Genomic DNA, 22,406 nt, shown 5'->3' on the forward strand with positions numbered 1-22,406 from the left:
CTGCCTGTTACAGGGCAAGACTTTGAGAAGCACATTTTCTTTCATATAAAGATATTGGAGATGGGGAATAAAGGCTGTTGGTCTAATAGTCAATATTAATCCAATTGGGTCTGCCCCTTCCCCACTGCCTCAATACTGTACTGGGAGGGTCAGGCTGGAGTGGGACTCTGAACCCACAACTTTCTGATTCAGAGGCAAGAGTGTTACCAACTGGGCCACGGCTGAGATTTAGTATTGTAACCCATTTGAGCAGGTCCCCAAATGATCACTGCAACTGAATGGTTGCTAAATCTGAAGGGGTAGTGGAGTAGCATCTGTTAAATTGGAGGTTAACTTCTAACCATTCTTTTAACATTAATTTGTAACATCCCCTGAGTGGTCTTAATGGAAATGTAGTGGGTCTGTGTAATTCCACCCTACGTAAACTTGAGGTCATCCAAAACTCGGCTGCCCGTGTCCTAACTCGCACCAAGTCCCGTTCACCCATCACTCCTGTGCTCGCTGACCTACATTGGCTCCTGGTTAAGCAGCGCCTCGATTTCAAAATTCTCATCCTTGTTTTCAAATCCTTCCATGGCCTCGCCCCTCCCCTATCTCTGTAATCTCCTTCAGCCCCACAACCCCCCCCCCCAGATATCTGCACTCCTCTAATTCTGCCCTCTTGAGCATCCCTGATTATAATCGCTCAACCTTTGGTGGCCGTGCCCTCTGTTGCCTGGGGCCCTAAGCTCTGGAATTCCCCTCCCTAAACCTCACCGCCTCACTACCTCTCTTTCCTCCTTTAAGACGCTCCTTAAAACCTACCTCTTTGACCAAGCTTTTGGTCCACCTGTCCTAATATATCCTTATGTGGATCGGTGTCAAATTTTTTGTCTTAAAATACTCCTGTGCAGCGCCTTGGGACCTTTTACTACATTAAAGGTGCTATTGTGGCGTACCGATCACAGAACAGGCACAATCCGCTTTCTGGTCCGTAGACTATAAATCAGGCGTCATGCCTTTAAGAAGGATCACACCTTTAAGAAACTCGATCTGCAACATAGTTAAGCCCAGAGCGGGGGAGAAGCAGTCGAAGCTGTGCACTGATGAAAGAGAGTTGTACTTGGTGTAGTCTCTGACTCCATTTTGTGTTCAGCATGCAGCCTCAACAATTAAACCTTTTCTGTTGAACCTCTCCGAGTTCAGTATTTTTTGCTAGGAGTACGTAGACTCCTACACTCTCTATAAATAGTAGTAGTAGTTGTTGTTGTAATGTGCGGTGAGCTTTGGTTTGAGGAGTGAACACTGATCCACTGCTTGAATTCCTGATCCAAACCGTGGCTCAAACTGCTGATTGGCTTCCTTCTTCCCAGCATAAACGGATCAGCATAAACCGATGGAAAACGTACAGATTTAATCTAAATCGGTATTTGGCAAACAGGACCTCCCAAGAGTCTTGCCATCCCTCCAGGAGTGGCCTGGAGTCTCCTGGAACTGAAGGTTAATCTCCTGGACCCTGATCAATCACAGGGCCGCTAAACAAAGTTGTTGTTTTTTATTCCATTTTCTTTGAACACTTTCATTTGCTAGTCACAAAAATACTGGAGATTGGGGAAAGGGGCCGTTTCACTCCCAGTCGAGATGAATCCACTTGGGGTAACCGAGTCTGTTCCCTTTCCAATTGGCTGTGGGAAGGCAGTGCGCTGCGAGGATGGGCCAATGGCGGGAGTGTGGGGGGGGGGGGGGCGGTTCGAGACGGGAGGTCATGTGAGGATGAAACCGCCAGGAATTCACCCAACCAGAGTTGGCAACCCAATTCTGGGGCCCAGAACACGATAACCTGGTCCATTATGATCAGGTCACTGCTCCAGAACTGTCTGTGAGAAAATGGTCTAAATAGACCAATCCAGGCACCTTCTAAATCTCTGAGGTCATTTAGAGATTAATTGTAGCTATTTGTAAATTACTGGCTCCGAGCCAGAAGAACCCAGCATTAAATGACTGGCTTCCTTTCTCATTTTTTTGTTTGTTAAGATTGTGTAGAATCTAGGTAGTGGAAATCCGGAACTCTCTTCAAACCAACAAAAACTGTTGAGGCTGTGGGGTGATCAAATGACAAATTTCAAAACTGAGATCTTTGTTAGGCAAGGGTATTGAGGGTTACGGAACTGAAGGCGGGGAAATGGAGTTAAGGTACAGATCAGCCATGATCTGATTGAATGGCGGAACAGGCTCGAGGGGCTGAATGGCCGACACCTGTTCCTATGTTCCTGTAACTAAGGGCGACACCTTGAAGTGTGACGTCTGCAGTGTGACTGGCGCGCTAGATGAAAGTGCGAAAGACTTGCGTTTATATAGGGCCTTTCACGACCTCCGGACGTCCCAAAGTGCTTTACTGCCTATGAAGTACTTTCTGAAGTGTCGTCGCTGTTGTAATGTAGGAAACGCGGCAGCCAATTTGCGCACAGCAAGTGACGTAAGAACACTACTAGGCATTTGATCTGAGTATTAAACAAGGCTTTAATCAACTGTTTTTCAACATGGAGATCTAGTTGTGTCCTTCACTAGTTCCTGTTAAAGAATGTCCTGCACAAGCTGGGCCCGTGCCCGAGTATTTATACTCTCCCTGGACAGCGCCACCAGCAGGCCGCCCAGTGTCATTTCATAAGTCTTTTCCACATGAATGGCAAGATTCATGTCAGTAAGCTCCCACAAACAGCAATGTGATAATGACCAGATAATCTGTTTTCATGATGCTGACTGAGGGATAAATATTGGCCCAGGACACCGGGGATAAACCACCCGGCTCTGTTTCGAAATAGTGCCATGGGATCTTTTACATCCACCTGAGAGATGTGAAACTTTTATATCTAGAATTAATACAACTAAGTAAAATTGAAAACGGAATATTTTCTGTTTTTAGCCTAGGACCCTCGGATTTCAAGAAAATACACAGTTCATCCATTAACGTGGACATAAAGAAACCAGAGGCGTTTGGCAATACAGCAGGCACGCCACCTGCGCCCAAGACAGCTGTTGGCAGCAATTGGACTCCAACCACCGCAGGCAGCGGGAAACATGTCGAGGTTACTTTCTCTCTCCACAACCCAGGTAACGCAACAATTTCCGCATCTCCTGCCTCCGACGCCAAGGAGGCATCCGGTACAGAGGCCAAGAGCTCCCGCCCCACACAGCAGAAGAAACTGCTCAAACCAGGCACCGAGCTGCTGGCGGGAGTTAAGAACGGCTTCCAGTCTCCGAGCCCAGCTGGCCAGGACCCCGCCGCGGCGTCTCCCTCTGAGAAGGACTGGCGGAGCCCTCGGTCTCCCGGGGGCAGCCACCATCCCGCTTTGGGCATCGTCACGGAGGAGCTGCCAGGGAGGCAGAGCTGGGTCCAAGGCAAAGCGAGCACTGTTACAGGTCAGTACGTCCCTGCCAAATATTGTATCGCCAGCAACCCCACCTCAGTTAATACTGCGCTGCATGCTCACAGTATTAAGGTACCTTCCATTAGGCAATGAGTACAGGCAGTACGGTAGCATAGTGGTCATGTTACTGGACTAGTAATCCTAGAGGCCTGGACTAATGATTTAGGAGACTAGAAGTTCAAATCCCACTAATGATTTAGGAGACTAGGGGCTTGAAATTCACTATCGCCGCGCCTGGTCTTTAGCGCCCAAAAGTTTGCGCTGCGCCCGGATTCCCGTATCGCCCGCCTGAAATTCAGTTGCAGCGCCCCAAGACGGAGGCGGGCGCTATTGCAGGGTTTGGCCGCCTCCGCTTGGGGCGCTGAAAGTCAATTTCAGGCGTCCAGCTGCCGCAGCGCCACCCGATGCGGTGTGGCAGGCTGGGGTACTGCAGGCCTCCTCCTTCTCTTAAGGAGGAGCTGCCTGCAGCCGTGAGATCGCCGCTGGATTCCCCTGGCAAATGAGCCCGGCACCACGGAGAAGTGCCGGGCTCGCGGGGGGTCAGAGACCAATGCCGCGGGGGGGGTGGTGTGGGAGTCCGGGGAGGAAGGTGCGGCCAGGCGGCCGCCGGGAAAGCGGCCGGCCGCACCTCCACCTTTACGCCCCGGCCTCTCGGAGCTGCAAGGCCCCGTTTTACAAACGCTCTTTGCGGCCGCTACGGGAGAGGCGGCCGCAACTGAATTTGGGCATCGGGCCGGCATCGCATTGGAACCGGGGCGCTGCGCACACCGATGACGTCATCGGTGCCGGCGCAGCGCTACCGGCTAACGCCGAATTTCGCCCAGAACTGAATTTCAGGCGCAACAACACTTCCGGCGCAAAACACCTCCTCAGGCGCTAAGTGGGCGCAAACGCCACTGAATTTCTAGGCCCAGAAGTTCAAATCGCACCACAGCAGCTGGGGAATTTAAAAATTAAATAAATCTGGAATTTAAAAAAAGCTAGTATCAGTAATGGTGATCCATGAAACTGTCATAAAAGCCCATCCAGTTCACTAATGTGGGAAGGAAATCTACCACCCTTACCCGGTCTGGCCTATATGTGACTCCAGACCCACAGCCATGTGATTGACTCTTAACTGCCCTCTGAAATGGCCACTAGCAAGCCACTCAGTTGTATTCAAGAAGGCGGCTCACCACCACCTTCTTGAGGATGATTAGGGATGGGCAATAAATGCTGGCCTTGCCAGTGACGCCCACATCCCGTGAATGAATTTTTAAAAAAGTTATAATACAAAGTCAGTTTGATAATGGAGCTAATCTGCGTGTGAAAATTGAGTGTAATTGGCATATTTTGGTAATTTTTCTTAAAGCATGTTTGATCTTCAGTAAGAGAATCATTGGGGAAGCTATTTCCCAACAAATCTAATTTTCATACTTGAATCTCTCTTTCAATGAATGCAGTTCAAATTATATAGGGTACGCCTAGTGTTTATTTGGTAATTAAGCAATGATAATTAGGCTACATATATAACGCAGAGCGAAGCTCTGTTACAGGATTAAAGGAAATATTAGTGGGGCCTGATTGCTTTTGTGTTGTAACTATTAAATGAGGATTAAGTTGAAAATCTGGTTACCAAGGAAACCTCGGTATCCGTAAAAAGCCCAGGCAACAACAACAACAACTTGTATTTATATAGCGCTTTTAATATAGTTAAAATTTGACACTGAGCCACATAAGGAGATATGAGGATGGGGCTTGGTCGAAGAGGTAGGTTTTAAGGTGCATCTTAAAGGAGGAGAGCGAGGCGGAGAGGTTTATGGCGGGAATTCCAGAGCTTGGGACTCGGGCAGCCGAAAGCACGATCACCAATGGCGGAGCGATTAAAATCGGGGAGGAGCAAGAGGCCAGAATTGGAGGAGCGCAGAGATCTCGGAGGGTTGTGGGGCTGGAGGAGGTCACAGAGATAGGGAGGGAGGGGGGGGGCGAGGCCGTGGTGGGACTTGAAAACAAGGATGGGAATTTTAAGATGGAGGCAGTCTCGTCTCTCTCTAACCCTGCTCTCTTGGTTGGGATCAGTATCGGATACAGTAGTGAGCTTGGTCGGTGCATTTGCTCATTGTATCGCATGCCACCTGGGAAGTGCAGGTCTGTAGGATTGTATAGTACTTACAGGATACTCAAAATCCAAATGCAGACCTGCTAGTATAGCGTAGTGATATTAATTTTTTTTTTTAAACGGCATTGTTAGAACCACATTTACAGCTGAAAACACTAAGCCACAGGGACTTCTAAATAATGAAATGAACACCAGTAAGTGCCTAGTGATAAATTCAAAGTGAACGAAAGATCTTGCATTTGGGGAGGGCTAACAAGGCGAGGGAATACACAATAAATGGTAGGACACTGAGAAGTGCAGAGGATCAGAGGGACCTTGGAGTGCATGTCCACAGATCCCTGAGTGTAGCAGGGCAGGTAGATAAGGTGGTTAAGAAGGCACACGGGATACTTGCCTTTATTAGCCGAGGCATAGGATACAAGATCAGGGAGGTTATGCTTGAACTGTATAAAACACTAGTTAGGCCGCAGCTGGAATACTGCTTGCAGTTCTGGTCACCACATACAGGAAGGATGTGATTGCACTAGAGAGGGTACAGAGGAGATTTACAAAGATGTTGCCTGGGCTGGGGAATTTTAGCTATGAGGAAAGTTTGGATAGGCTGGGGTTGTTGTCTTTGGAACAGAGGAGGCTGAGGGGAGACCTAATTGAGGAGTATAAAATTATGAGGGGCCTGGATAGAGTGGATAGGAAGGACCTATTTCCCTTAGCAGGAGGGTCAATAAGCAGGGGACATAGGTTTAAAGTAATTGGTAGGAGGTTTAGAGGGGGGTTGAGGAGAATTTTTTCACCCAGAGGGTGGTGGGGGTCTGGAACTCACTGCCTGAAAGGATGGTGGAGGCAGAAACCCTCATCACATTTAAAAAGTACTTGGATATGCACCTGAAGTGCCGTAACCTGCAGGGCTACGGACCAAGAGCTGGAAAGTGGATCGCTCTTTGTCGGCCGGCACAGGCAAGATGGGCCGAATGGCCTCCTTCTGTGCTGTACATTTCTATGATTCTATGATTTCTGTAGCGCCTTTCACTACCTCAGGACATCCCAAAGTGCTTTCCAGCCAAAGAAGTAGTTACTGTTGTAATGTAGGAAATGCGGCAGCCAATTTACGCACAGCAAGCTCCCACAATCAACAATAAAATAAATAGCTGGATAATCTGGTTTTTTTTTTAGTGATGTTGGTTGAGGGATAAATATTGGCCAGGACACCGGGGCCTCAGTTCAATGTCTCATCCGAGAGGCGGCGCCTCTGACAGTGCAGCACTCCCTCAGTACTGCGCTGATGTTTGTAGGATAGTTTAGTGTTGAGAAGACTCCCAAAAGTTAGTCTCTGGGATAAATTGTCTGTGGTGACGTTTGTTGGTCACTAATTACTACTTCCTGCATTACCTCATCATCTGTCTGATTTTTTCCAACCTTTTGGTGACCTTGTACCTTGACCTTTCGCTTAGGGTGACTTAACGACAAAGGTTCAATCCAGCCGGGCTGGGCTTTGAATGCTTGTAGATTGTAGGATGAAAGGAAGATTGAGAGAAGTAAGGAGCTCCATGGTTTGGACTTAGGGGAACAGTGTTTGTTGACCCATACTGATCCTTACTCATGTCACTGGCAGGATTCATAGGAACAGGAGGAGGCCATTCAGCCCCTCGAGCCTTTTCCGCCATTCAATCAGATCATGGCTGATCTGTATCTTAACTCCATTCACCCGCCATGGTTCCGTAACCCTTAATACCCTCGCCTAACAAATATATATCAACCTCAAATTGAACTATTTTAGCCCCGGTATCATTCTGCAGAGTCTGCACTGCAACCCCTCCATAGCCAGTAAATCCTTCCTGAGGTGCGATGCCCAGAGCTGAACGCAGTTACTCCACATGGGGTCGAACCAGAGCTTCACCTAACTGTAACGCAACTTCCACCGCTTGCTATTCCAGCCCCCTTGAGATTTGCATGATGTGATTTGATAGTTATTTGACTGGATGTTTTCTGGTTACGAGTTCTAAAGTGTTGTTGCTTTGTTTTACAGTGAAGACAGCAAGAGAGAAGTTCTTTGAGGATGGTTATGTTACCGAGGATCCGAAGAAAAGCCAAGATCACGGTGATCCCCCTGAGAAGGTGAGAGCGAGAGAGAACGAGGAGGAGGGGAACACCACTCCTCACTGACGTGAATGATGTAGCAGAATATTCGCAGAACAAAGTAAAAGGCAATCTCACCCGGGGCTGCAGAACTGGGCAAATCTTCTGAATTGGAGAAGATCATTAGTGGAAATCCAACAGCGCTACATTTATATCGAGGGTGCTGGCCTATCAGAGAGTTATTAGGGGGATGTCTGTGTTGTGGGGAGGGGGGGTGTTGGGGGGAGTGTGTGTGTGTTATGGATTGGAGGGTAGCTAATGTTACCCCACTATTCAAAAAAGGTGGTAGAGAAAATGGGGAATTATAGACCGGTAAGCCTGACATCGGTAATGGGGAAAATGCTAGAGTCCATTATAAAAGATGTAATAGCAGAGCACTTGGAAAACAGTGACAGGATCGGACAAAGTCAACATGGATTTACAAAAGGTAAATCGTGCTTGACTAATCTACTGGAATTTTTTGAGGATGTAACTGGTAAATAGATAAGGGAGAACCAGTGGATGTGGTGTATTTGGACTTTCAGAAGGCTTTCGATAAGGTCCCGCATAAGAAATTAGCGTGTAAAGTTAAAGCACATGGGATTGGGGGCAAGGTACTGACTTGGATAGAGAACTGGTTGGCAGACAGGAAGCAAAGAGTTGGAATAAATGGGTCTTTTTCCGAGTGGCAGGCAGTGACTAGTGGGGTACCGCAGGGATCGGTGCTAGGACCCCAACTATTCACAATATATATTAATGATCTAGATGAGGGAACTAGATGTAATATCTCCAAGTTTGCAGACGACACAAAGCTGGGTGGGCGTGTGTACTGTGATTAGGATGCCGAGAAACTCCAGTATGATTTGGACAGGTTGGGTGATTGGGCAGATGCATGGCAGATGCAGTATAATGTGGATTAATGCAAGGTTATCCACTTTGGTGGCAAAAACAGGAAGGCAGATTATTATCTGAACGGCAATAGATTGGGAGAAGGGGAAGTGCAATGAGACCTGGGTGTCCTTGTGCACCAGTCGCTGAAGGTAAGCATGCAAGTGCAGCAGGCGGCTAAGAAGGCAAATGGCTTCGTAGCGAGAGGATTCGAGTACAGGAACAAGGATGTCTTGCTGCAGTTGTACAGGGCCTTGGTGAGACCACACCTTGAGTATTGTGTGCAGTTTTGGTCGCCTTATCTGAGGAAGGATGTTCTTGCCATGGAGGGAGTGCAGCGAAGATTCGCCAGACTGATACCTGGGATGGCAGGAATGACGTATGAGGAGAGATTGGGTCGATTGGGCTTATACTCGCTAGAGTTTAGAAGAATGAGAGGGGATCTCATTGAAACTTATAAAATTCTAACAGGACTAGACAGACTGGATGCAGGAAGGATGTTCCCGATGGTCGGGGAGTCCAGAACCAGGGGTCACAGTCTAAGGATAAGAGGTAAGCCATTTAGGACAGAGATGAGGAGGAATTTCTTCACCCAGAGAGTGGTGAACCTGTGGAATTCTCTACCACAGAAGGCAGTTGAGGCCAATTCATTAAATATATTCAAGAAGGAGTTAGATATATTTCTTAAGGCTAAAGGGATCAAGGGATATGGGGAGAAAGCAGGGACAGGGTACTGAATTTGGATGATCAGCCATGATCGCATTGAATGGCGGAGCAGGCTCGAGGGGCCAAATGGCTCCTGCTCCTATCTTCTATGTTTCTATGTTAGGGACATGGTCACTGTATTTTAACCTTTCCTCTCACAGCCAGCCCTGTGCATGTGCTCCCACTGTTCGGTCAGTTCTAACCGCAGTTGGTGTTCTGTGAATTCACTGGTTGATGCTAACCATAGCTTCCTCATGGTATGCGCCAATCAAACCCCCTTGGGGTGGGGGGAGGGAGGGTTAGGGAGGCGGTCTGAGGTCTTTCACTTTTTTTAAAATGTATCCGAACCCGAGTTGGAGGGAAGCGGTGGTCCCAGGGAAGCGGTGGTCCCAGTGAGAGATTGTTTGCCGCTTTGCTTTCACTGTCATTGATCTCATCCGCAGCGGAGAGAAGAATCGCCCATGTGGGTCAGCGCGTGTGTTAAAGATGATCAACCAGCAAAGTCTGATTCACTGGTGACCGGCTGGAGTGTTGGCAGCGGAACCGAGAGGGGAGGCCTTTTAGCGGGATCGAGTTTCTAATTTCAAAGCGAACTGTCTGTGGGAACGGAAAAAAACAGATTGGTTCCATTTGTTCGGTTTTCTCGCTCGTGTTTCATTTAAACTCCGCATTTCCCGTTGCAGACTCCGTCCAGTCGCCGGATATCGGAGGAGGAAATTCAGAGGGAATTGTGGGGTATCGGGAAGGAGCTGGACGCACTGGAGCAGAAGGGGGTGGAGCTGGAACCTCAGCTTCGGAGCTGTGAGGGAGGTGGGTGGAGTCATCTACGTTGGCTGGGGGTGGGGGGGAGCAGGGCCTGGAGTGGGCAATACCCTGGGCTGCCACCGTTGCCCAAGATTGGAAACGGAGGCTGATAAGATCTTTGGTTGGGTAAGCGGTATTAAGGGCTCCGGAACCAAGGCGGGTAGATGGAGTTAAGATACAGATCAGCCGTGATCTCATTGAATGGCGGAACAGGCTCGAGGGGCTGAATGGCCTACTCCTGTTCCTATCCAAGCCTGAAATGGGGCATGGGAGGAGTGAGCGGGGGAGGGTGTCATCGAGATCTGAGCTCTGATGGTTGGAAATCCGAAAATTAATTGTACCAAAAGTGATGGGTCACCACATCAAAAGACACCAACTGTGGGAAACTAGAGTATTTGGTCCTGATTTTAACTCTTTCCCTCCCGCCACGCCCCCAGCTTGGAGGGAACGGGCGGGGGGGGGGGGGGTGGTGGGGTGGTGTGGGATTAAGCGGGGGATGCAGTCAGAATAAAAGCAGAGACTAACCGCCCCCCCCTCTGTTCCCACAGCCTTCCCGATATTAAGCTGCTCTTTTGAGCAGGCACGGGAAAGCAGCCGGGGTCCTTCTTTAAATACGGAGATCGGGTCCCAGGGCGGGGGGGAACAGTGATGGCTTCCTCGCCATCAGGGCAGGCCTGCCGGGAGGGGGATCGTGGGCCAGCAGAGGCCCAGGCAAGTACGTATTTAAATTTTTAATGAGGGAGGGGGTGGGTTTCCTTGAAGCCCTCCTCCAGGCCTCACGAGGAAACCATGGGCCTCCCTTGCCCCAAGCTTGCCCCCTCCCTCAATCGCAATTGCCCCCTCCCCCAACCCCCACCTGACTCCTGGGGACCGTTCCCGTGACTCCTCCTGCCGCCCGAATCCTCAGTCACACCTCCTCCGGCCAGGCAGCCGGTGGGTCCTGGTGGCTCCCCTGGCTGGGGAGTCTAGAACCAGGGGTCACAGTCTCAGAATAAGGGGTCGGCCATTCAGGACTGAGATGAGGAGGAATTTCTTCACTCAGAGGGTGGTGAATCTTTGGAATTCTCTGCCCCAGAGGGCTGTGGAGGCTCAGTCGTTGAGTATATTCAAGAGTGAGAGCGATGGATTTTTGGACTCTAGGGGAATCAAGGGATAGGGCAGGGAAGTGGAGTTGATGTAGAAGATCAGCCATGATCTTATTGAATGGTCGTGTCGTCTACTCCTACTCCTATTTCTTATGTTCTTTTGCGCTGGGCACCGTGAATGTGGGGCGCGCTTGATGGACCAGCTGGTATTTTCCTGCCCATCAATTTGGTGTAATGGACATTGTCTTAGGTGGCAAAGACCCCAGTGACTAAGCAGTGGTCAGCCCAATGTGGCAGGGTGTTGGAGTAGAGGATAAGCAAGGCTCTGTGTGATGTGACCGCGCTGGGCTTGATGGGTGCTGCTTGTTTGTCGACCCTCCTGTTCTTAGAAACTCTGGATTTTTTTCTTTGCTTCTTATTTTAAAAAAAACAGATGAAAGGGAAGACGAGTTGATGGTGGACTGGTTCAAACTGATCCATGAAAAACAGTTGCTGATGAGACGGGAATCGGAGCTCGTTTACATGTGAGTAAAAAGTGAGCGGGGGAGGGGGAGAGAGGACGGCACCTCCCACCCCCCCAAACCCCTCCCTACCATCCTCCCTCCCTCCCTGACCCAACCGCCCAAACCCCCACATACCCCAAACCCCCCCCTCCCTCCCTCCCTGCTCCCTACCATCCTCCCTCCCTCCCTCCCCACCCCCCCAACCCCCTCCCTACCATCCTCCCTCCCTCCCTGACCCAACCACCCAAACCCCCACATACCCCAAACCCCTCCCTCCCTCCCTCCCTCCCTGCTCCCTCCCATCCTCGCTCCCACCCCCCAACCCCCTCCCTACCATCCTCCCTCCCTCCCTCCCTCCCTGCTCCCTCCCATCCTCCCTCCCTCCCTCCCTGCTCCCACCCCCCCCAACCCCCTCCCTACCATCCTCCCTCCCTCCCTCCCTCCCTCCCTCCCTCCCTGACCCAACCGCCCAAACCCCCACATACCCCAAACCCCTCCCTCCCTCCCTCCCTGCTCCCTACCATCCTCCCTCCCTCCCTCCCTGCTCCCATCCTCCCTCCCTCCCTCCCTGCCCCAACTCTCCCTCCCTCCCTCCCTACCATCCTCCCTCCCTCCCTCCCTCCCTGCTCCCATCCTCCCTCCCTCCCTCCCTCCCTGCCCCAACTCTCCCTCCCTCCCTGCTCCCTCCCTCCCTCCCTCCCTGCCTCCTCCCTCCCTCCCTGCTCCCACCCTCCCTCCCTGCCTTCTCGGCTCTTGAAAACTGGGTCTGTTTTAAGAGCAGAGGGGATCACGAGAGCGAGGTGTTTAAAATTGGGACAAGGTGGAAAGAAGCAGACTGATCGCAGTGGTTGAGGGACAGAGAACGAGGGCACGTAGATAGAAGATGGAACAAGAGATTCGGGACAGAGAGCAGGAGAAACCTTTCCACACGCGGGGCTGAGAACTGTGGAACGCACCATTAGTGACTGAAGCAGAGACCAGGTCAACATTTAACACCAGGTTAGATTAGATGGTTGAAGGAAAGGGGAATAAAGGGATGTGGGAACTGAGCGAGCACAAGGACTGTTCCCCTTGGAGCAGAGAAGGTTAAGTGGTGACCTAATCGAGGTTGTCAAGTTGATGAGAGGTTTTGAGGGAGTAAATAGAGAAAAGTTATTCCCTCTGGCGAGTGGGTCAATAACCAGAGGTCATAGATTTAAAGTAATTGGCAAAAGATCCAAAGGGGAGATGAGAAATTTTACACTGAGTTCTGATCTGGAATGCACTGTCTGAAAGGGTGGTGGAGGCAGATTCAATCACGGCTTTCAAAAGGGAGTTGGATAAGTACCTGAAGGAAAAAAAATTGCGGGGCTCCGGGCGGGCTCGACGGGCCGAATGGCCTCCTACAGTGCTGTAGGCTTCTATGATTCAATGGAATTAGGATACTGCTCGTATGAAGGATAAACACCAACATAGACTGGTTGGGCCGAATGGCCTGTTTCCATGTTGTAATTTCTATGCAATTCCCAAAGCTAACTCCCAGTCTTCCCAAAACGCATACCTCAATGCTACCTCTCTTCTCGTTCAATACTACCCGGTTGTCTCTTGGCCTTGTTTATTATGCCCAGTTCAGTTAGTCTCTGTATTATCCTTTGTGTGAAATAGCAAAGCCTAGATTACTTCCCAATTCATAAATATTTGTTATATTACACAGAATGTACTGCACAGAAACAGGCCATTCGGCCCAACTGGTCTAGAATCATAGAGATTTACAGCACAGAAGGAGGCCATTCGGCCCATCTTGTCTGTGCCGGCTGACAAAGTGCGATCCATCCTAATCCCACTTTCCAGCTCATGGTCCGTAGCCCTGTGGGTTACGGCACTTCAAGTGCATGGCCAAGTACTTTTTAAATGTGACGAGGGTTTCTGCCTCGACCACCCCTTCAGGCAGTGAGTTCCAGACCCCCACCACCCTCTGGGTGAAAAATGCTCTCCTTAAATCACCTCTAAACCTCCGCCCAATTACTTTAGACCGGCATTTCTGCTCCACACGAGCCTCCTCCCACCCAACTTCATCTAACCTTACCTGCATAACCTTCTATTCCTTTCTCCCTCCTGTGTTTATCGAGCTTCCCCTTAAATGCATCAAGATGTAAAAAGACTACTAAACACTTGGTTTGAGTATAAAACAAGGCTTTAATCAACTGTTTCACAACCATGAGATTCTAGTTACATCACTAGTTCCTGGTTACAGAAACGTCCTGAGCAAGCTGGGCCCACGCCCGAGTATTTATACTCCTTGGACGGTGCCACCAGCTGGCCGCCCAGTGTTATTTCATGAGTAATTTCTTCATGAATGGTAAGATTCATGACACATCATATCCCCTCCCCCCATGTTTTCGGAGCCATTTCATCAGTGTGAACAGTTTGCCTGGATCTGTCTCATGATTGACCCTGCCCCATCTCCCCCAAGGCTCATTTCCAATGGGAACAAGTCAAATGTCTTTGACCTTTCCTCACAACTTCCACTCCCGAGACCCGGTACTAGTTGACGCAAACCCTCCGACCTTTTTTATTGTTGATAGATCCAAGCAACAGATTCTGGAGGACCGCCAGTGTCAGATCGACCAGGAGTTGCGAGTGTTGATGGGGAAATCAGGTCAGTGCCTGAACCTTAGTTAGAAAACATGTTCTGTCTAAAGTATATCACATTTGGAATTCTGATAAATATCTATAAAGACCTCTCTGTCCTCGGCCTATTACACTGTTCCAATGAAGCTCAATGCAAGCGCGAGGAAGAGCACCTCATCATTCAATTAGGCACTTTATAACCTCTGGCCTCAACCCTGAGTTCAATAGTTTCAGCTCATCACCTCTGCCCCTGTTTTCTCAGCCAGCAGCTGCTGTTGATGATTCTGCTGTTGTCATTTACACCTCCTCTGGACCCGTCTTCTGTTTCTTTACTTGTCCCATTACCACCCCCTTTTGTCCTTTAATCTCTCCTGCCTTCCACCCCATCACAGACCTTCCCCTTTGTTCTTTCCTCCCCTCCCTTTCCCTGCCTCTGTACTTGCTGATAAACTATTAAATCTCAAACTTCTTCCAGTTCTGATGAAAGGGCATCGATCTAAAACGTTAAGGGAGTCAAGGGATATCAGGATCGGGCTGGAAAGTGGAGTTGAGATAGAAGTTCAGCCATGATCTTATTGAATGGCGGAGCAGGCTCGAGGGGCCGAATGGCCGACTCCTGCTCCTATTTCTTATGTTCTTATGTTTTCTGTTTCTCCCTGCGCAGATGCTGCCTGACCTGCTGAGTGTTTCCAGCATTTTCTGTTTTATTATCTATGAAGTATCATTGTGTTATTAGGCGGAAGACTCTCCCAGTGCCTTGTCCCTCTGTCCCAGAGCTGGATACTGTCTGACCATGTACAGTGGGAACTGTCCGTGACTAGAAATGCTGCATCCCGATTTAACCTGCCTAACAGATGGTCACAGCGGAGTGCCGGGGATCTCTCCCAGTCGTCCAGCCTGACCAGATCGAAGGGATTTGGCTGTTCCCTGGGAAAAGCATTTTGTTGTTCCAGAGGACGCCTTTGATGGAAATTGGGGGCCCCCAGGGAGTTATCCCCTTAAAATGGACCTCCTGCTTGTCTGCCACCTTCTCAAGTGCCTTGCACTATGTAGAAATATTGCTGTGGATTCAGATTCACCAGTGGTCCTGATGCAGATGAAAGTTCTTAAACACAGCAGCTGTTCCCAGGGAGCAAAATAGAACCAAACGATAATCAACAACAACATTTGGAATTTATATAGCGCCTTTAATGTAGTAAAACGTTCCAAGCCGGCTCACAGGAGCGATTATCAAACAAAATTTGACACCGAGCCACATAAGGGGATATTAGGACAGGTGACCAAAAGCTTTCAGTGATCCTATGTTCCGATGTGTTGCCATTGCAGAGGACAAAAAAACTGACGGAGACCGGGCTCGTGAGAAGGAGCTGATTGAAGAGCTACTGAAAACAGTGGAGGACAGGAATAACATCATCGACAGACTGGATGAGGACAGAGTGAGGTATGAGAGATAACCACTAAAAGATGCACAACCCAAGGTCGGGTAGAGGTGTCCACTTATAACGTTTCCCACATTACAACAGTGACTACACTTCAAAAAGTACTTCATTGGCTGTAAAACGCTTTGGGACGTCCGGTGGTCGTGAAAGGCGCTATAGAAATGCAAGTCTTTCTTTCTATCTTTCTTTATCTCTGGGTTGGAGATGGTATTTAGCAAATGGTGAGGTGTCAGGGAATTCCTAACTTTTCCATTTTTTAGTGCCAAAATCAAGAAGAGGAGAAATATTCAGATCAGGAATTAAGCTATTAGGTGCAATGAGTTTGTCCCTTTGTGATTGATCTCTACTCCACCTCTCCACCTTCTCACCACATCCCTCAATCTCTCCTCCCTCCACAATTGCACCCAATGATATCTTGATCCTAATTAGACTGCCTCAACAACCTTCCCAGCTAATTATCCCACAACTCTGATCACCTTTGTGGTTGAAAAATTTCCAACCTCCTGATTCTGCGTTTTAAACCTGTATCACAACTCTTCACCACCATGAACAACTTGCCTGGATCCAACTTTTTCAAACCCCTTCATAATCATGAAAATCTCTGCAGGGAACAGGGGGAAGACTAGAGCTGATAGGTCCCGCTGAAGAGCAAGCATAGGTGCGATGGGCTGAATGGCCTCCACCTATGCTGTAATGTCTATGATTCCAGCTCAATCAAGAGAGATTGGGTCGATTAGACTTATATTCGCTAGAGTTTAGAAGAATGAGAGGGGATCTCATGGAAACTTATAAAATTCTAACAGGACTAGACAGACTAGATGCAGGAAGGATGTTCCCGATGGTCGGGGAGTCCAGAACCAGGGGTCACAGTCTAAGAATAAGGGGTAGGCCATTTAGGACTGAAATGAGGAATTTCTTCACCCAGAGAGTGGTGAACCTGTGGAATTCTCTACCACAGAAGGCAGTTGAGGCCAATTCATTAAATATATTCAAGAAGGAGTTTGATATATTTCTTAAGGCGAAAGGGATCAAGGGATATGGGGAGAAAGCAGGGACAGGGTACTGAATTTGGATGATCAGCCATGATCTCGTTAAATGGCGGAGCAGGCTCGAGGGGCCGAATGGCCTACTCCTGCTCCTATCTTCTATGTTACTCACCTCAAAGTCTTACTTTCCCCACCCCCAAGGAGAACAAACCCAACTTCTTGGATTAATGATCCTGGAATCATCTTGATTGCCTGTGTATTAATACCAACGTCAGGTCTACATAGAGTAAACTAGTTTACAGGGTAAAACTCCCTCTATGTCCTTGTACCTCCTCGCAGTGAGACTTGACCATTTAGTGCCAATTGTGGGCACTTTTGAACTCGAGGCCAGCAAGAACGACGCCCAACTCACTTTATCTGAGAAATCGTGAGAGGAGGGTTTTCATCTCTTGACTCTGGGTTGGATACCAACTTGGAAGCGAGAGGGTTCAGCTGCCAATGAACCAGCTGGGGTTAAACTTTAACAGAACATTTGGTTCCGTGGAACTGTATGAATGTTAACTGAACTGTTCATGGTGCAGCATTTTTGCACTGAACCCTGCCGTCCAATCACAATGAACAGAGGAGTAGTTAAGTGCGTGCCATCTGTCAGCCTGCCGCTGCCATATGGGCGGCTGCCATCTTGGCAATCCATCGTACTGCCATTCACTGCTGCCTGGAAGTGCACAGCTGATTTTAAAGGCCAACTCCCTTGTGAAATACATTCGCAGCAAGTACCCTCTATATTATGCGGTGGCTGCACTGTATTACCCATGTCTGCCCGTCTGCCTCGTCTCTAGTTCCTGCTCTCACCAGTTTCCTACTGCCATCACTGTGGAGCAACATTTAAGACTTTGGGTTGTCTGGACGATGCAGTGGGTTGGTGTCAGGATCTGGTAAGGCCCAGCTTTCCAAACAACACAACAACAACTTGCATTTATACAGCGCCTTTTAAAGTAGTAAAACGTCCCAAGGTGCTTCACCGGAGCGATTATCAGATTAAAAACTGACACCGAGCCATATAAGGAGATACAGGAAACTGGTTTATCCGGAGGTTATATGTCCGTAAACCTCGATCTACCAGCAGAAATCGGGAGCCGTTTTGTTAGGTTATTTTTCTTCTCGTGGCTTTTTTTTCCAACAGTCGGGCTCTGGAAAGTCTCTCTGAAGCTGTTGCTAAGCTACAGAGACGCTTCCAAGGTACGGGCCGACTGTTTACAAGCTGTTGCTAAGCAACAGTGTTTGTTGTCAGATACGGAGATGAAAACCTCCGTATGCTTCAACATTAACTTTGTATGTCTGGCAGTTTTGATAGATCGGCAACAGCTCGGTCCCGTCGGTGCTGGATATAACAACGTTTCCTGTACTAAGACGGGCGACGAAAAGTTTGGTCAAAGAGGGAGGTTTTAAGGAGCATCTTAAAGGAGGAGAGAGAGGTTTAGGGAGGGAATTCCAGAGCTTGGGGCCCAGGCGGCTGAAGGCACGGCCACCAATGGCAGAGCGATGAAAATCGGGGATGCTCAAGAGACCACAATTGGAGGAGCGCAGAGATCTGTGGTGGGTGGCGGTTGTAGGGCTGGAGGAGATTACAGGGATAGGGAGGAGCGAGGCCATGGAGGGATTTGAAAACACGGATGAGAATTTTAAAATCGAGGCGTTGCCGGAGCGGGAGCCAATGTAGGTCAGCGAGCACAGGGGAGTGATGGGTGAACGGGACTGGGTGTGAGTTAGGACACAGGGCAGCGAGCACAGGGAGTGATGGGTGAATGGGACTGGGTGTGAGTTAGGACACGGGGCAGTGAGCACAGGGGGTGATGGGTGAACGGGACTGGGTGTGAGTTAGGACACGGGGCAGTGAGCACAGGGGGTGATGGGTGAACGGGACTGGGTGTGAGTTAGGACACGGGGCAGTGAGCACAGGGGAGTGATGGGTGAACGGGACTGGGTGCGAGTTAGGACACGGGGCAGTGAGCACAGGGGGGTGATGGGGGAACAGGACTGGGTGCGAGTTAGGACACGGGGCAGTGAGCACAGGGGGTGATGGGTGAACGGGACTGGGTGTGAGTTAGGACACGGGGCAGTGAGCACGGGAGTGATGGGTGAACGGGACTGGGTGTGAGTTAGGACACAGGGCAGTGAGCACAGGGGGTGATGGGTGAACGGGACTGGGTGCGAGTTAGGACACGGGGCAGTGAGCACAGGGGTGATGGGTGAACGTGACTGGGTGTGAGTTAGGACACGGGGCAGTGAGCACGGGGTGATGGGTGAACGGGACTGGGTGCGAGTTAGGACACGGGGCAGTGAGCACAGGGAGTGATGGGTGAACGGGACTGGGTGTGAGTTAGGACACGGGGCAGTGAGCACAGGGGTGATGGGTGAACGTGACTGGGTGTGAGTTAGGACACGGGGCAGTGAGCACAGGGGGTGATGGGTGAACGGGACTGGGTGAGAGTTAGGACACGGGGCAGTGAGCACAGGGGGTGATGGGTGAACGGGACTGGGTGTGAGTTAGGACACGGGGCAGTGAGCACAGGGAGTGATGGGTGAACGGGACTGGGTGTGAGTTAGGACACAGGGCAGTGAGCACAGGGGGCGATGGGTGAACGGGACTGAGTGTGAGTTAGGACACGGGGCAGTGAGCACGGGAGTGATGGGTGAACGGGACTGGGTGTGAGTTAGGACACGGGGCAGCGAGCACAGGGAGTGAGGGGTGAACGGGACTGGGTGTGAGTTAGGACACGGGGCAGTGAGCACAGGGGGTGATGGGTGAACGGGACTGGGTGTGAGTTAGGACACGGGGCAGTGAGCACAGGGTGCTGGGTGAACGGGACTGGGTGTGAGTTAGGACATGGGGCAGTGAGCACAGGGGAGTGATGGGTGAACGGGACTGGGTGTGAGTTAGGACACGGGGCAGCGAGCACAGGGAGTGAGGGGTGAACGGGACTGGGTGTGAGTTAGGACACGGGGCAGTGAGCACAGGGAGTGATGGGTGAATGGGACTTGGTGCGAGTTAGGACACGGGGCAGTGAGCACAGGGGGTGATGGGTGAACGGGACTGGGTGTGAGTTAGGACACGGGGCAGTGAGCACAGAGGGTGATGGGTGAACGGGACTGGGTGTGAGTTAGGACACGGGGCAGTGAGCACAGGGGGTGATGGGTGAACGGGACTGGGTGCGAGTTAGGGCACGGGGCAGTGAGCACGGGGTGATGGGTGAACGGTGTGAGTTAGGACACGGGGCAGTGAGCACAGGGAGTGATGGGTGAACGGGACTGGGTGTGAGTTAGGACACGGGGCAGTGAGCACAGGGAGGGATGGGTGAACGGGACTGGGTGCGAGTTAGGACACGGGGCAGTGAGCACGGAGTGATGGGTGAACGGGACTGGGTGTGAGTTAGGACACGGGGCAGTGAGCACAGGGAGTGATTGGTGAACGGGACTGGGTGTGAGTTAGGACACGGGGCAGTGAGCACAGGGAGTGATGGGTGAACGGGACTGGGTGTGAGTTAGGACACGGGGCAGTGAGCACAGGGGAGTGATGGGTGAACGGGACTGGGAGCGAGTTAGGACACGGGGCAGTGAGCACAGGGGGTGATGGGTGAACGGGAGTGGGTGTGAGGTAGGACACGGGGCAGTGAGCACAGTGGGTGAGGGGTGAACAGGACTGGGTGCGAGTTAGGACACGGCGCAGTGAGCACAGGGGGTGATGGGTGAACGGGAGTGGGTGTGAGTTAGGACACGGGGCAGTGAGCACGGGGTGATGGGTGAACGGGACTTGGTGCGAGTTAGGATACGGGGCAGTGAGCACAGGAGGTGATGGGTGAACGGGACTGGGTGCGAGTTAGGACACGGGGCAGTGAGCACGGGGTGATGGGTGAACGGGACTGGGTGTGAGTTAGGACACGGGGCAGTGAGCACAGGGGAGTGATGGGTCAACGGGACTGGGTGCGAGTTAGGACACGGGACAGTGAGCACAGGGGAGTGATGGGTGAATGGGACTGGGTGTGAGTTAGGACACGGGGCAGTGAGCACGGGGTGATGGGTGAACGGGACTGTGTGTGAGTTAGGACACGGGGCAGTGAGCACAGGGGGATATGGGTGAACGGGACTGGGTGTGAGTTAGGACACGGGGCAGTGAGCACAGGGGAGTGATGGGTGAACGGTACTGGGTGCGAGTTAGGACACGGGGCAGTGAGCACAGGGAATGATGGGTGAACGGGACTGGGTGTGAGTTAGGACACGGGGCAGTGAGCACAGGGGGGTGATGGGGGAACAGGACTGGGTGCGAGTTAGGACACGGGGCAGTGAGCACGGGAGTGATGGGTGAACGGGACTGGGTGCGAGTTAGGACACGGGGCAGTGAGTACAGGGGGTGGATGGGTGAACGGGACTGGGTGTGAGTTAGGACACGGGGCAGTGAGCACGGGGTGATGGGTGAACGGGACTGGGTGTGAGTTAGGACACAGGGCAGTGAGCACAGGGAGTGATGGGTGAATGGGACTGGGTGTGAGTTAGGACACGGGGCAGTGAGCACAGGGGGTGATGGGTGAACGGGACTGGGTGTGAGTTAGGACACGGGGCAGTGAGCACAGGGGGTGATGGGTGAACGGGACTGGGTGCGAGTTAGGACACGGGGCAGTGAGCACAGGGGTGATGGGTGAACGTGACTGGGTGTGAGTTAGGACACGGGGCAGTGAGCACGGGGTGATGGGTGAACGGGACTGGGTGTGAGTTAGGACACAGGGCAGTGAGCACAGGGAGTGATGGGTGAATGGGACTGGGTGTGAGTTAGGACACGGGGCAGTGAGCACAGGGGGTGATGGGTGAACGGGACTGGGTGTGAGTTAGGACACGGGGCAGTGAGCACAGGGGGTGATGGGTGAACGGGACTGGGTGCGAGTTAGGACACGGGGCAGTGAGCACAGGGGTGATGGGTGAACGTGACTGGGTGTGAGTTAGGACACGGGGCAGTGAGCACAGGGGTGATGGGTGAACGGGACTGGGTGCGAGTTAGGACACGGGGCAGTGAGCACAGGGAGTGATGGGTGAACGGGACTGGGTGTGAGTTAGGACACGGGGCAGTGAGCACAGGGGTGATGGGTGAACGTGACTGGGTGTGAGTTAGGACACGGGGCAGTGAGCACGGGGTGATGGGTGAACGGGACTGGGTGAGAGTTAGGACACGGGGCAGTGAGCACAGGGGGTGATGGGTGAACGGGACTGGGTGTGAGTTAGGACACGGGGCAGTGAGCACAGGGAGTGATGGGTGAACGGGACTGGGTGTGAGTTAGGACACAGGGCAGTGAGCACGGGGCGATGGGTGAACGGGACTGGGTGTGAGTTAGGACACGGGGCAGTGAGCACGGGAGTGATGGGTGAACGGGACTGGGTGTGAGTTAGGACACGGGGCAGCGAGCACGGAGTGAGGGGTGAACGGGACTGGGTGTGAGTTAGGACACGGGGCAGTGAGCACAGGGGGTGATGGGTGAACGGGACTGGGTGTGAGTTAGGACACGGGGCAGTGAGCACAGGGGGTGATGGGTGAACGGGACTGGGTGTGAGTTAGGACATGGGGCAGTGAGCACAGGGGAGTGATGGGTGAACGGGACTGGGTGTGAGTTAGGACACGGGGCAGCGAGCACAGGGAGTGAGGGGTGAACGGGACTGGGTGTGAGTTAGGACACGGGGCAGTGAGCACAGGGAGTGATGGGTGAATGGGACTTGGTGCGAGTT

General features: G+C 51.4%; 1 protein-coding gene across 1 annotated transcript in view; it reads left to right on the plus strand.

Annotated features, from left to right (window-relative positions):
- micall2a (mical-like 2a) overlaps positions 1-22,406 on the plus strand; it is a 251,359-nt gene that overhangs the window by 214,483 nt on the left and 14,470 nt on the right. The window contains exons 8-13 of the mRNA XM_086000237.1: positions 2,903-3,399; positions 7,529-7,617; positions 9,894-10,020; positions 11,533-11,623; positions 14,167-14,240; positions 15,539-15,653. Coding sequence (XP_085856363.1) covers positions 2,903-3,399; positions 7,529-7,617; positions 9,894-10,020; positions 11,533-11,623; positions 14,167-14,240; positions 15,539-15,653 — 993 coding nt within the window. The remainder of the gene's footprint in view (positions 1-2,902; positions 3,400-7,528; positions 7,618-9,893; positions 10,021-11,532; positions 11,624-14,166; positions 14,241-15,538; positions 15,654-22,406) is intronic.

Source organism: Somniosus microcephalus, chromosome 11 (assembly GCF_052327205.1).
Source record: "Somniosus microcephalus isolate GS21.2 chromosome 11, FLI_Smic_1.0, whole genome shotgun sequence".
NCBI classification, from domain to species: domain Eukaryota; kingdom Metazoa; phylum Chordata; class Chondrichthyes; order Squaliformes; family Somniosidae; genus Somniosus; species Somniosus microcephalus.